The 14,724-nt window shown below is 34.2% G+C and overlaps 2 protein-coding genes across 2 annotated transcripts; both read right to left on the reverse strand.

Annotated features, from left to right (window-relative positions):
* Window positions 1-810: 810 nt before the first annotated feature.
* LOC132273524 (protein CURLY FLAG LEAF 1-like) lies at window positions 811-2,388 on the reverse strand. Its single transcript, XM_059774484.1, has 2 exons — window positions 1,921-2,388; window positions 811-1,488 (listed from the first exon to the last, which is right to left on the reverse strand). Exons 1-2 carry the CDS (start codon window positions 2,233-2,235, stop codon window positions 1,141-1,143), a joined length of 663 nt encoding a protein of 220 aa, XP_059630467.1. The 5' UTR covers window positions 2,236-2,388; the 3' UTR covers window positions 811-1,140.
* Window positions 2,389-9,101: 6,713 nt separating this feature from the next.
* Window positions 9,102-14,024, reverse strand: LOC132275398 (vesicle transport protein GOT1). The gene is made up of 7 exons (XM_059776870.1): window positions 13,775-14,024; window positions 12,722-12,808; window positions 12,168-12,259; window positions 12,000-12,080; window positions 11,358-11,455; window positions 11,192-11,267; window positions 9,102-9,508 (listed from the first exon to the last, which is right to left on the reverse strand). The coding sequence occupies exons 2-7, from the start codon at window positions 12,747-12,749 to the stop codon at window positions 9,485-9,487; spliced, it is 399 nt and encodes a 132-aa protein (XP_059632853.1). The 5' UTR covers window positions 12,750-12,808; window positions 13,775-14,024; the 3' UTR covers window positions 9,102-9,484.
* Between the last annotated feature and the right edge of the window lie 700 nt (window positions 14,025-14,724).

Consider the following 14,724-nt stretch of genomic DNA (forward strand, 5'->3'; position numbering starts at 1 on the left):
TATGTTAATGTGGTCATATGATGAGACCCATCTTCATACTCATATAAATTGAATCAGTTGATGTCACATGAGACTCACCACTTAATTTACATAAATTAAATTTGATAATTACTGTCCCCTTAAATCATTATTCTATCTATAAATATAGGCAATTACAGTGAGTGTTTGTTCTCAATTGAAAAAGGATTTGTGGTTCGAGACAGATCAAATACCCTTGTGAATGGTTCACCCTGGTCCAATTAGACCCGCAACACATCTAATATTCCATGTAAAATGTGAAGGGGAACGTATAAAAATAAGTTCTATGAAAACAAATATTTTTTAACTTCATTTTTCAAGCACACTTCTCACAAATTGTAAACCAAGAATGTTTTTGTATAATTTTCTAATTTTCAATTCTTAGAAAAACAAAAAAACTATTTTCGGAATACTTAACGAAGCAAAACTGAACTCTTTCTGGTTCACTTTAAAAAAGAAATAAGGAACTGTTAGGCCAGAGGCATTTGTGAAGGAGTACCACTTGAACTAGCCATGTTGCTAACCAACCTTTTGGTCTGCAGTACAAGTCCTCGGACCAATGTGTTGCCGCCACTTGGGGATTCACGAAGTACTTCCCATGCAACAGGAAGGAGATCACCAGAGCCACAGCACCTACTAACTTCTGCTTTGGAAACTGAACAATCTCATCCTTCACACACACACACACACACACACTATCCACAATATATTGAAAAAGTTCATAATCAATTCTATCTCACAACAATAACATCATGGATTTTGCAAGGATGGTTATATCACTAAAAGTGTTCAAGTGTGAAAAGGGACATCCAACGTTACTCATTAATACTTGCCATATGTACACTTGGACATCTTAAATAGACTACTAACTTTTAGCTAGCTGATACATAGTAATTGCCGAGTCTCATAGCTAGATCCAACAGTAAAAACATGAAATACTTTTTCCTTTTTTCTTTTCTTTTTTTTTACTTTTGTCCAAGCCAAGAAATCCCATTGTGCTCTTTGATACACTAGGTCACAGACCTCGATGCAAGGTAAGGTTGATTCTATCTAGTCTCGATCGCCATATATAAGTTCAATTTGATCAAAGGGTTGAACATTTTCACGATGCCACGTACTCGATTAGTTCAAGAGGCTTAAGGTGTCGAGGGACTTGGCAGTGCCAGGGATTGTAGATGGTGGTGGTGGTGGGAGGGAGTGGACATACTTGCAGTTAGGGCAAGAGGGAGAGGATTTAGATAGAATGACAAGGAGATGACAATTCAAACAAGCCAAAGCTACCATGTTATTATTGGTAGAGGAATGTTGTTGTTGTTGTTGTTGCTTCTTGGCATCTTGAAGAGTCCCAGAGCTGCTGCAATATTGCTCAGAACTAGTTGAGATGTTGAGTTCGAGGTCTAGGTTTTGGTCTTCAGGCCACTCCCAACTCTTCTTCAATGTTTTTCTGTTCAGATAATACATTCTTCCTGACTGCAACACCAATGCACACCCAATAATAACATGTTATAAATAAGAAAACAACGTAAGATATATATATATATATATATATATAGACACCAATCCTTCAACATATCATGATTAATAACCATTGAAGTATAGCTATTATATCAATTAGAAATGTCCATGAAATTATATTAAGATCTGTAAGAACATGAATTTCATGCATAACATCAGGAAAAAAAAAAAATTAATATACATGTATATAAATAGATGTATATAATCCTCATCATTTAATGCACAAATAAACAACTGTTGAACTATATCAACAATATTCACTATATAATTAATATTTATGAGAATCTAAAGCCTTCATGCAAAGTGCAAAATTTAGATTCGTAAATATATATGATTAGTTTGAGAATATATATATATAGATACACAGAGAGAGAGAGAGAGAGAGACTTCAAGATCAAGGCATTGTTCCCAATCCAATGGCAGAGGGTCTTTGAGCTGAAGATCAACAGTACTTGTTTGACGACTCAAGGGTTGAGAAGTAGTACTACTCTTGAGCAGACGATCAGAATAGGACTTCCTCTTCCTGGACAGATTGTAATTTTCGGAATCTGGCAATGAATTATTAGTGATATCATCGACCACACACCGTGTTGGAGCCAATGAAAGCTCGGGAACTTTCATTGTCCTCCAAAACTGTTGGCTCATCTTCTTCAAATGATCTTCTTCATGATCCATCTCTTGTTTGATTAGTTTTTTGATCATATTTTCTTTCTTTTCTCTCCTCTCCACTAACTACTTAAAAGAAGAGGGATGAGAAGAAATAGAAGAGAATGGAACAGAGAATTGAGAGAAGTGAGGGGACAAAGACAGAGAGTGAAGTAGTGTTTGGACATCCAATTCCTCTTCCCTCCAAATTAAGAGTCATGCAAGAAGGTGTGTCTACTTAAGAGGGTCCTTAAATTGCCTTCATCAAACCCATTAAAAGGAGGGCAGGCCAAGCATTTAAGGTGACAAGTAGAGATCACATTAATGCCCCAAAATCCTACTCACTTGCACAGCATTTAAAACCAATCTACACATGACGCACATTAAAAATCCAACTCCATACATGCTAATTAATTAAGTTATACAATATTCTTCTTCCCCAAAGCAAAAAAAAATTCTAGATAAAGTCTTCTTCTTCTTCTTCTTCTTCTTCTAATTCTTCTTCTTTCTTCATGCACAAAATCTAATACTATTATTTTAATGAATCCCATGCTGGGGGTTCTTTTCGATCATTATTAATAGTAAAATGTTACACACATTCATGTAAAATTTTATCTGAATCAAAAAATTTAAGATATTAGGTAGAACTAACATCTAACTTATATATAGTCATTCATTTTTCCATCTGAATCTTATGATCGGGTCACCCTGTTTACCCAGGGTGGGGACCCAGATGCCTCCAAACCGGGCGCTTGGCATGATATCAGACTAGGGACTGGGTTAGGCTCTGATACCAACTGTAACGGGTGGATTCTTCGCAATTCGACCCAAAAACTTAAGTTATTAGATAGAGCTAACACCCAACCCATATATATCCATTCACTTTCCCATCCGGTCCGATACGAGACACTTGTAACTAGACTATTATTGGTGTTGTATATAATTGAAATTAAAAATATTAACATGCCAATTTTTCTACAGGCGTGCTTGAGATTATCAAATTTGTTGTTTGCATATTACCATTGTTTGGTTCGCTGTAAATAATTAGTCTAAAATTATGATGTATTTGACTATTGTCGGATACGTCCCACTCACGTAAATACAATGGGATCCGTCTTATTCTGTATCACGACTATTTTGATGTACTTATAACACTTTAATTATTTTTTTATATATCTTTACAAGAATATATATGTATTACAAAGAAAGGAAGAAGAAAGCTTGAAAATTTTGAAATTGACTAATCAGTGCAATAACTTCTGGTGATAGTTGTCATGACAACATCTTTCTTCTGTGTGGGGGGCAAGAATAAAAAATGGCCGGTTACCTTGCACCTCTGTTTTTAGATGTCACACACACCCTACTTTCACCACTTGAATTAAATAATAATACCTTATTTTATGTCACTTCTATTTTGTTTCCATGTGCCATGAATAAGATTAATTGCTTGCAGAGTACATTATAATTAATAAATTTATTGTTATACCACCCTTTTAACCCATGTATTAATTTGCATGACATTATTTCCATGTCTTCAAAACCCTGCACTTCTTCTTCTGGATACAAGTACTCCATCACGTCAAACATGCATTTCCTTTTCTGGGTATATGTATTCAATGCCTTTCCCCAAATCCTAATTTGCACTAAATGAAAGGCAGTTGAGACTGCATTACACACACACACACACATGAGAGGTGGGCACTTATTGGTTTGTTTCATGAACGATTCATCCTTTTAATTTCATTGGGTTCCTACAAAATTCACCCCCAATTTGTTACACTCCTACATTCTATCTAAAACTCTAATATAAATTAATAAGCTCCATTTAGTTGAAAATTGTCATTTAGTCACCAACCACAAAGTATTCTTCAAATGGTGAATTCTAAAACTTTCTTTCTTTCTTTCTCAAAAACTATATTTAGGCAACTTATTGAGCATAGCAATGTCCTTGTATGTCTAACTCACTCAATATCTTCTCTTTGTACGAACGTCACATTAGTTCGGTGGCAATTTCAATAAACACGTATCAATGTCATAACTTCCACATATATATCTCTCTCTCTTAGCGTTAGATGTTGCAAAGAGGGGCATAAATGTGGTGTTTTGAGGAGTTCACCAGTGCCAACAACAATAATAAATTGCAGAGCCTCTCACATTTCACTTGGTTGGTTGGGTCATGAACCCATTTAATGTTTCTTACTGCTCTATACCGACACACACCACTTCCTCTCCCCCCTTTGCAAGTATTGCAAAACCAGAAAAAGATTAATGACCTCGTATTCTGAGGCCCCCTTCCCTTTGTTTCATTGCCCATCTAACATCCCCAAATTTGTGTCATTTCCACCTAACTCCATGCTGTGCTATATAATGCCACCCCATCAATAAATTTAATCCATCTAATTTTGGTACTGTCCTTGCCTCTCTCTGTCTCAGAACCAGCATAGATTTTGACCTCATCCGTCACCAGTTAGGTGCCTGGTACGAAAACCAAATTTAAGTACATTAAATTACTCTTTTAAAGCAACGTGTGTGTGTTTTTGCTTGAACTTTCAAAAAAAAATAACGTTATCAATAAAACTATACTAATCTATGCAAAAATACATCTATGTATTTGGGGATACAATAGTCTCATCTAAAGGGTGAGGATACAGGCCATCATATATACTGAAAAATAGTGTACCTTCATCAATGAGAAAACTAAATGTGAAGGTGTTTGAAAAAATGTATGGCAGGTTTTTTGGGTGGTCCAGAATTGAGGGACAGTGATGCCATGCATTAAAAAGAGGTGCATCAATAGAGGATAGGAAGGAACTTCTACTGATAATAATGATAGTTTCAGATTCATTAACCTCAACCACATAGCAATAATTATGTACAGTAAATGTTTGAATTTAAGTCTTCTGACAATTAATATGAGTGAAGCAAATCGAGTATGGCGAGTCAATTATGCACTCTATAAGCCCCAGTAGAAATCCAGGCATGTGTATATGGTGATCCTAGAATGGAATAAACTAACCTCAAGTGTTGGTTTCTTTCACACACAATGCCGTTATTGAGATTCATTTTCTACCAAAAAAAACAAAAGAAAATTCAACACGTTAGATTGTCTATTATCTTTTTCTTCCAACACCACCAAAGATAGGACCATTGTTGATGGTCATAACTTCCTCATATTACCGATTATTCGGATTGGACATAGTTCCTATATTATAAAATAAAAAATAAAAAACTGTAAGTAGATTTTGTTTACACCCATGCTTACACCATGGAGTCATGGTGACTCTAAATTGTAAGTGGAACTTGAACTTACTATGGATAGCAATCAGTAGCTAATTTTTAACTAGGTTTTAAGTAAAATGTCAAAAATATATATATAACAAAATTCGTTGTAAAAATTAAGAAACTTTAATATTTGTTTTTCTATTAAACAAATAATAATAATAATAATAATAATAACAATGTAAAGACAAGTGCAATCGACAGTCATTTTCCGTACACAAAATTGAAGATTTCTCCACTCGTAAATCAAATTTGGTTTAACATTTTTTGTGCCAAGGGTCTTTTTTCCTTCTTTTTTTTTTTTCTAAATTTCCAAATTAATTAACTTTTTTAGGAAAATTTGAGGAGGGGTGAATTTGTTCATCAACAACTAAAATTTTGAGTAACTACTTTCTTGGAGACGGTTTGCAATGTAATGAAATTTGTAATACAAAGGAAACCTTACACACACACACATATATATATATCCACCAAGAAGAATTTACTGGCAGCATTAAATCAGGGTGTTTTTAATGGTCGCTTTAATAAAATAATATAATTTATTTTATTAGACCTGTTCCATAATTTCCAACCACCTTAGTGTTAATTAATGTCCCAACCTACTGGATAGATCAACCGATGTTGTGTCAGTGAATGTCAAGTCCCTCAAGAGCATGTCAACTAGTCTCTTATTGGTCTTCTTATTATTTTTCTTCAAGAGTGGGTGAATAATATCACATCCCCAGTGGATTGAACTTTGGGTTCCTTAATACAGCATTAATATTTCTCCTTACTCCTTGGTGACTCCAGATTAGGTTGAAGTGACCATACTATCAATATACACAAGAAACACAAGTCCTTCCATCATAAAATTGGAGTAATATTTTTTTTTCATTTTTTCGGCACTTTTAAGGTTGAGTGGAGCCTTTATTCTCATGGACAAGCACTTCTACCAACCAATGGTTGTAGAACAAAGTGTAGTAGGCTCAGGACCTGATTGAGCTCCAGGGTTTTCAACTTTTATTATTTTATTTATTTTTTATGGGTTAAAATCATAAAATCTCAAATAAAATTTAAAAACTCCCTGAACATAAAAATAAATAAATAAATAAAAACTACTATGAAGTTACCCTCGTATCGGTTGTGAAATGACAAGAGTAACCTTTAGTATTTAATATTATATTAAAAAGTAATTATTATTATTTTAAAATTACAAAAATACCCTTTAGTATAACCGGAAAATCCCATCCTTGCATATAGCTGCGGAGTTGGGTGAAGTCCCAATCCCCAGACTGGTCATTGTTCATAGGTTCGTGAAGCTCTCTTTACTAGTAGCATCACAGAAATGATTCGAAATTGGAACAAAGACTGATCAAAAGTGGACATTACAACTACATGCCATGCCCAATCATATACTTTTTGGTCAGTGCCGGAGAACTTAAGATTCTTCCCCCATTGATGAGACTCAAAGTACCCACTAGCACTACCCAACCATATACATATACCCAAGTAATATTTAAGCTGATATATATGGATCATGGATGCAAACCAAACTTCTAACTAATCTGCTGGCATTCCATTATATATGCTACTGCACTGGTTAGTGATCAAGGAATCTTTCCTTCAGCAGATATAATATCTCCAGTCTCTCTAAGCTAGACGGAGAAACCCCTCTTTGTCAACAAATTGTGGATTGTTCGCAAAACGTACTGTATGCAAAAGTGACCCAACTTCTTCATCTTCAAAATAACCCATACCTAATATGCACACACATTTAGTGAGACATAAAAAATAAATAAAATTTACCCAGTAAAACCAAAGTAACCAATAACTTTATGCCATGCACATTTTCACCCTTGCAAATGGAGCAATCCTTAGCCTCAAAACCAGCTGAGCCCTAAAAAAAAGTTAAAAGAAGCAAATCGGATACACTTTTGGCCCCCACAAATTAATATTGTTATTTTACTTTCTTTAAAGCAAAATCGAAGACTAGGAGGAAGGAATCACAACCAATTCAGGAAAAAAAAAAAAAAATTCACGGCTATGTACTGGGTCAATATGTGTGTGTGTGTGTAACGATGGCAACACAAGGATCGAATTGGACGGATCAGGGCCGTTCTATTTGATAAGTGGGCTGCTTCTGAGCCGAAATTTAATGCTCCGGCACCTGCTCCGAAGGGTGGTGTGATGGTTGGGGCTACAAGTCATGGATTGGTCTTGGAAGGTTGGTTGGGTTGGGTTTTGTTTAGAGAGAGAAAGTGATCACAGAGAGGTGTTATTCATCTGTTAGTGGATGATGGAGATTAGTTTGCTTACTGATGTAAGTAAATGGTTGAGATAATTTGGGATTGAATTAGATGGAAAAGATTTTAGAGAGAGAGAAAGGTGAGAGTTTTAGAAAAGAGATGGCGAGGAGGAAGATGACCCACTGAAGGGTATTTTTGTAATTTTAAAATAATTATTATTAAATCATAAGGTCAATTGTGTCATATAGAGGTAACTTGATAGCTTTCTTTCTTTTAGTTTAGGAGTTTTTTTTAATTCTAATTCTACTCGGTGTTAACACTTTTAATTATTTCTTAGTTATGTGCCCTTCAAAATGCTACAGAGATGACAGTTTCTGCGATTATATCCTCTTCATCCCTTCAATAATTAAGTCGGACCTACACATGGTGTTACTATGTAAACCATTCATCCTATTAAGCAAAAATAGGTAAAAGAAAAAAACAATCTATAATAATAAAAAAAAAAAATGTCAATTTTCAGTAGTCTACAAAGGCTTTTAGGAGAGGTACAAATCAAAACTCAATATTTAACATCACTTAGAGAGAGAAGCGGTACTCATATTCAAATAACACTTGGGAGTATGAGCTTTGACAAGAGCGCAACGACCAAACTTGTGTTATCCACTGCAATCAACAGGATCTGGCAAGAGCGCAACGACCGAATCTTCAAAAATCAGAGGAGCAATCAACTCACAATCTTCAAACAGATTACTGATCTTGTTAGGCAAAAGCTGTTACAAAACTCACCATGTGCAAGAAGGCTTAAGCTTGAATGGAATTTGTCTGCGTTCATCAAACCTCCACCGGAGCCTCCTGATCGCTCCGATTAGGGTTCACACCCTTTTGCTTTACACCGGTTGTGGGTATGCCTTAGACAAGCATAGTCTTCATCGTCTTACACTAAATATTGTCTTTGTTGCTATACTGGATCTAGCTATTGGGCTTACTATTTTGGTTTGTAAAAGGTTCTTGCGAGTGGGCTGTCCACGGTTTGTGGACCAGCCTATCTTATAACTTTTGTTATGTAAATCTTACATATTTTATTTATAAAATTATCCTTAACTTCCCAAAAAAATAATAATAATAAAATAAGTCTCAAAATTCACAGATTTTTACTTGAAATTAAACAAAGAGGCGTGCATTATAATACATAACCATTTAAATCAAAACTAGATACTAACCTGATCCAAGCAGCCCCAAATTACCAGTACCTTGAATGTAGCCTGTTATTGCCAAGAGGAAAACCCTTGTTTCCAGCCCATTTCAGCCAACCCAAGGTACATTATAGGTTTAGCCACAATGGGACAATCATCTGGAAATTTTTGACCAACCTTGTACAAATTGCATTCAGAAATGAAAGAACATATAAAGAGTAATAAATAAATAAATAAATAAAGACTTTTATTACCATCTCAAAGGCACAAAAAACTACTGAAAATGCTACAAATCTAGCAATAATTAAAAGTTTTTGAGCGCCATGGACCATAAGATTGAGCCAGACAGTTACAAGCTTGGCATAATTGAACACCACATTTTACACAATTCATTTGAAAACATATAAATTCTGAAAGAAATGGAAAATTGCTTCCCTATGTTGCTGTCAACAAATGATATCCAAGTTTTTTAACATCCTCTCATCTAAATGTTGGATTCTTCGAGCACTTAAAAATTCAGCTTGGAATCATCAGAGATTTAACTACGGCCAATAGCAGGGGATGACAACCCTGTTCTGATCCATAAATTTGATTAGCCCAAATCAAGTATCAACTCCTCAGGCGATCAAGAAGCTGAAATGGTAAGATGGATTTTGTTCAGTAACCATGACAAAAATATATATATATATTAGCATTTGTTCCATAAGAAAATATATCATATAAGAAATTATTGAGGTCAATTGGTGAAGTGACATCAAATGATCACAGTAGAAAGAAGTGCAACATCAGAAAATCTTGTCTTCATGTTTGATATAACTACTAGCAAGTGAAAGTCAGACTGACTTTTAACCTACAGTTGGTAAAACCTTTAGCCTACATTTAATAATAGGGAAGGAAGGGAGGAGAAATGGAGCAGGTTTCCATTTGGTAGGGAAGAGGGATAGCATGGATTCTGGATGCCTCCTATCCATGATTTTGCTTCCATTCAAATTTAAGAGTAAGAAAAGAGACAAAAAGATACATTGGACAAAACTGAAAAGACTTTATTACCCTCACTTAATGTATTTATTTTTATATTTAAAAATATATTTATTCAACAATAATATCATTTCTTTCCTTCCCTTCCATTCCACCAAACAAAAGAAGGAATGAACATCCTCCCTTCCCTAGGGATGACTTTTATCCTTCCTCCCCATTCCATCTATTTTTCCATCCCTCCTTCCTTCCCATAATGGAAAGTTGGAGTGAATTGGAAAAGTTTACCCATTAGCTATTTCTTAAACAAGCTTTCTTTGACCATTAAATATTCAATGCTTGCCCATCAAAGTGCAACTTATAAGCACAAAATGTAGATAAATCCTTATGCCGTTTTATGCTTCCTCAAAAAAAAAAGGCTTTTACAAGCTTAAATATATATTTTTTCGTAAAAAGTAGAAAATTTTATAATGACAACCATAGTTCCATATGCCTAAAAGAGATATGTGTGCTTCTCTCTGCTCGTGAAGGGTGGAAACAACCATCCATAAAAACTCCAACTAAAAAATTTCCTCGAACAATAATTTAGAATGCTTCTTAAGCATTATTAACTTTAGCTACTTTCAAGTGTGTGGGTACCAAGAGAGAATCAAAGTCTTCTGTGGGAGACATAATCTATCATTTTAGGTGCATATATCTCTGAATTATGAGGCAGATCAATTCTAGAATGTTTTGAGTTGGTCTCTTCATTTGTATATGGTCCCCCATTTTCTTCATTTGTTCTCGTTGTCTACGTTTTTCTATTGATCCATGCAACTTTGAACACTTTATATGTTCTTTTTTTTGTTTCTCTCCCCAAGTGTGAAACATTGCTGCACATGAAGGTTAATGTGAAAGTTTTGAAAACGTTGTTGGAATAATTGTCATAGTTTAAGGCATGTGGTTGCTAACGTAGTATTAGAACATTGCCTTGGTCGCGGGAGATCTTGAAGCCCCTTCTTGTGAGAGCTAGATATGCATTGTTGACAATTCCTTGACAGTTTAAGTTTTGGGGGCAATTGGTGTTCAAACAATCTGTCTATATATTTTGCTTTGTATTTCAAAATACACCTTTTCTCCTTATTTACTACTTCTGCTCTTCTACTAAAATTTTATCTCTTGTAGAAAGGGCGGGGGGGCCTGTGTGGAAAGTGGAACAATTAAGCTATGTTTGATGAGATTGCTTGAGAAAAATGTATGACCTGTTACAATTTCTGTCAAAACAAACATAGCACAAGGGGAAGACAAGGATAAATGCCTTGATCATATCTTGAACAGAGAAATTGCAAAAGCATAACTCACCATAACAGGATATTGTAGAATCCACCCAAAAACAGGAATCTGATAGAGAAAAACCTTGACGGATGGCCAAAACTCACTTAAAGAAACACCAAAACAACATAAGTTTAAAAATGCTAGTAATAACACAATAACAGAAGTCGTAAAGGAGTTAAAACTAGAAACTAACCCGAAGAGAACTATACAACCATATATTTCCAAGAATATCCCAACTATTGGCCAACGAACAAATATGAAGAAGAGCCCAAGAAGAAAAGACAAGGTACCCTGCAGTGGGAATAAAAAGGCTAATATGAAATTTATCTCCAGTTGAAGTGCAACTATTCTCATATTCTACTATTCAAGCAGGCATCTATTTTAAACTTAGCAATAATTCAGTTCCTTTTTCTTTTCCGGTAAGTTAGATTTTTTTGTTTTTCTTTTTGTCCATCAACAAAATCTATTTTAAAGTGTTTGGAATAGATGGACAATGTTAGGCAGAAAGAAATTCCCCATGTTTTAGTCAGAGGATTGGCAAACTAAACAAGAACCAACATATAACAACTATGAGATAAAAACCATGTAATTCAGAACCGCTGTTAGAAGAGGAAAACATGTTTCATGGTATAACTAGCAGAAACCATACTTCTTAACCAATTCTGCATGATCTTTCCCATTTCATAAGTGGATGATAAAGAGAGTACAAAATTATAAATAAATAAAAAATAAAAAGCAATGCAATATTTCAAAGTATTAAATCTGCAACCATGAGATACCCTTTTAAAGAATGAACTATCCTAACAAATTTAGCATATATTTTCCTCCAAAATACCTTGTAGTTGGATCTATTTGTGAATATCTTCAACGTAGAACCCCAACCCAGTAGAAGAGCCACCCCTGCTAACCAAAGTATCTATTGACAAGAATACAACAGTAAAAAAGTTATGGCTTTTGATAATAATAATAATAATATAGTATATATATTACAAACAAGCCTCACATTTCCCAGAGCAAGCAAGCCCCTATCAAAGAACAGGAGTACACCAAGAAATGAGAAAAAAACTCCGAAACCGATGAGACCTAGTCCGATCTCTGAAAAAAATAAGAGCCAAAATTCTAATGTTACAAACCAAATTGAAATAAATTATATGGATTCTTCAACACCGCCTCCCCCTCTTCTCTTACAGTATGTGATTTGGATACACTACAACACAGTGAGCTGAAACTTGCAGGGGAGAAAGATCAAACTTAAGCCACCTCAGTGTAATAAATTTTTAGACATCTTTGATGAAACAATCAAAGCCAAAGATACCAACATGTAACACACATACTACATGTAACGGCAATTTTTTATTTATTTTTTTGGTAAGCACATGTACCAGGAATTTTTGTAGCAATACAATGAAGAGAATGTGCCCATGGCTATATTATGACAGCTTTGAGAGGACATGATGAAGTTATATTTTGATGAGACAAATTCAAGCATGAATAAAACCACTTAAACAAATTAAAAAATGTATCAGTCTCCTGTGTGCAACAAGTAACACTGTTTACTTTTTTGTTCAGTTATCTCGTAAGCCATCTTGTTGACAATGGAAAAACTCCCTTAATGGTAGCAAACTACAAGCGCCTTTCAACAAACTGCAAAAACATAACTAATGTTAGAAAATAACAAACAAATGATATTTGGAAAAATAGATTTGAAGTGGATATAGAAATGAAAAAAATACTACAATTGTCCAAGTGCAAAAATACAAGTATGACAATTGAGAACAATATGCAACAAAAGTAAAGAAGCTCCATCAACATCTTACTACATGGTATTATAAGTGAAGAGGGGTTTACGAAGCAACCTCCCAATTTTTAGATCTCAAGCCATAGTTGAGTCTATTTATAACCATTGGTCTTTTTTATCATTTACTGCTACGTCTACAATCATTGGGCTTGCAGATTCTATGCTAACACAGCACAAAGTTTTACAACTAGGCTTGCAGCTTCTTTGGTCCTACATCTCTCTCGGGCAAAAAGAATCAAGCCATAGTCCGTCATTTGAATGCCAATTAAAAAAACTTTGTAGTCCTTACCTCCAAAATTACAAAGTTATATTATTTCAACCTCGACCTTGATCTCATGAGTTCAATTTCACACTTTCTTGCAAAAATATCACTGTTGTTCAATAGACAACGTTAAACAACCAACTTTTTTTTTCTTTTCTGTTTTTTTTTTTTTTGCCATTTCTTCAAGCTCACACAAGTTCAAAATCCTTCATTAACTATTAAGTTAAAGCTATCTTACAACATAGTTAGCAGTTTAAAGAGCATTTCTCCGGAAAAAGTAAGGAACCAAAATTAATTAACCAAATTTAATTAGAAATTTAAGAATGAAGCATAAATTATCCACCCAAAATAATGGAAAATTTCAACAGAAGATAATAAATTAGCAACATAAGATGAAAAAATTAGGGTTTTTGAAATCTGAAACAGAGGAGTAATGAAATCAAAATAAGAAATCGAACAAAACAAAAATGAAGCAAGCAAAGCATTAACAATTACATTACAACATGAATTTTACGAATACCAACAGAAACAGACAGTTATGGAGATTTACCACTGCCTACGCATCAAACTATCTAGGGATTTGTGTTCGCACCCAACAATCAAACAGGTGGGAAAATCTCGCCTTCATCGTCGTCTTAGGTAATTTCGCATCATAACCCTCTTTTTATTATTGTTTTCAGAGATGATAGAAACTTGGATAAAGCAAGAGCCTTTCCTTCGTATGGTTTCGTTGACTGGGAGGAAGGAAATAAAGGGAGCAACTTAGAATTTAGAATGAAAAAGAAGAATCGAAGAATCGTGCAAGTAATGTTATAAAAATTGATATTTTTGTAGCCACTTTAATAATTAAAGTTTATAAAGGATTACAATAAAAATAGGTTTAATAAATTATTTCCCTTATATTTTTGTTCTTTGATAGTTACATAAGTCGGTTTTTGTTATTTATGGATTTTAATTGAAAATTTTTAGTGGATAACGCTCACCACTTTGATTTTGTAGGGCACACATGATGCTGCAATTTCTCAAATAAAAATACAATTTTGAAAAATGATTAACTGATTTTATCACTTAAATATATAAATTAAAAATAATTCATTTGGGTCCTAATTCTTTAATTACAAGTAAAATTGGGCATATCATTATAAATATAAACTTCATTTTTGCTAACTAAATTATATTTGGTCATACTTTTTTTGGAATATAGAACTTGTTTGGAAAAAAAAAAAAAAATTAAGGCCAGGTCAAAATCCCTTTTCATGAGTGGAGGCTTTTGATATTGTATTCGACTTGGTCCGCAGTAATGGTTACGATTATGGTTGTGCTGTAATAAATTCGGATAAAGTCAATTGTCGATACGAATTGCGTAACAAATTTTTTTTTTTTCTGTTTTTTCTTTGTATGACGTTTTTGCTTGCAGGCTTACTTCAGGATTCCACTGTTCCTTCTCTGGGCTCAGTCTACAGTGAATATATGCTCTCAAGAGTCAATACGAGACAACCA

Source organism: Cornus florida, unplaced genomic scaffold, assembly GCF_030987335.1.
Source record: "Cornus florida cultivar Cherokee Brave unplaced genomic scaffold, ASM3098733v1 CherokeeBrave_3.0.0_Hap2_Chr09, whole genome shotgun sequence".
NCBI lineage: Eukaryota > Viridiplantae > Streptophyta > Magnoliopsida > Cornales > Cornaceae > Cornus > Cornus florida.

Bases quoted from the DNA above. Each gene is read 5' to 3' on its own strand.
- LOC132273524 (XM_059774484.1), bottom strand. From the start codon at position 2,235: ATGATCAAAAAACTAATCAAACAAGAGATGGATCATGAAGAAGATCAT. The intron at 1,489-1,920 runs GTCTCTCTCTCT...TTGGTGTTGCAG, and splicing joins AACAATGCCTTGATCTTGAA to TCAGGAAGAATGTATTATCT.
- LOC132275398 (XM_059776870.1), bottom strand. From the start codon at position 12,749: ATGGCTTACGAGATAACTGAACAAAAAA. The intron at 11,268-11,357 runs GTTAGTTTCTAG...TGTTTCTTTAAG, and splicing joins GGTTGTATAGTTCTCTTCGG to TGAGTTTTGGCCATCCGTCA. The intron at 9,509-11,191 runs GTGAGTTATGCT...TTACCATTTCAG, and splicing joins TTCTACAATATCCTGTTATG to CTTCTTGATCGCCTGAGGAG.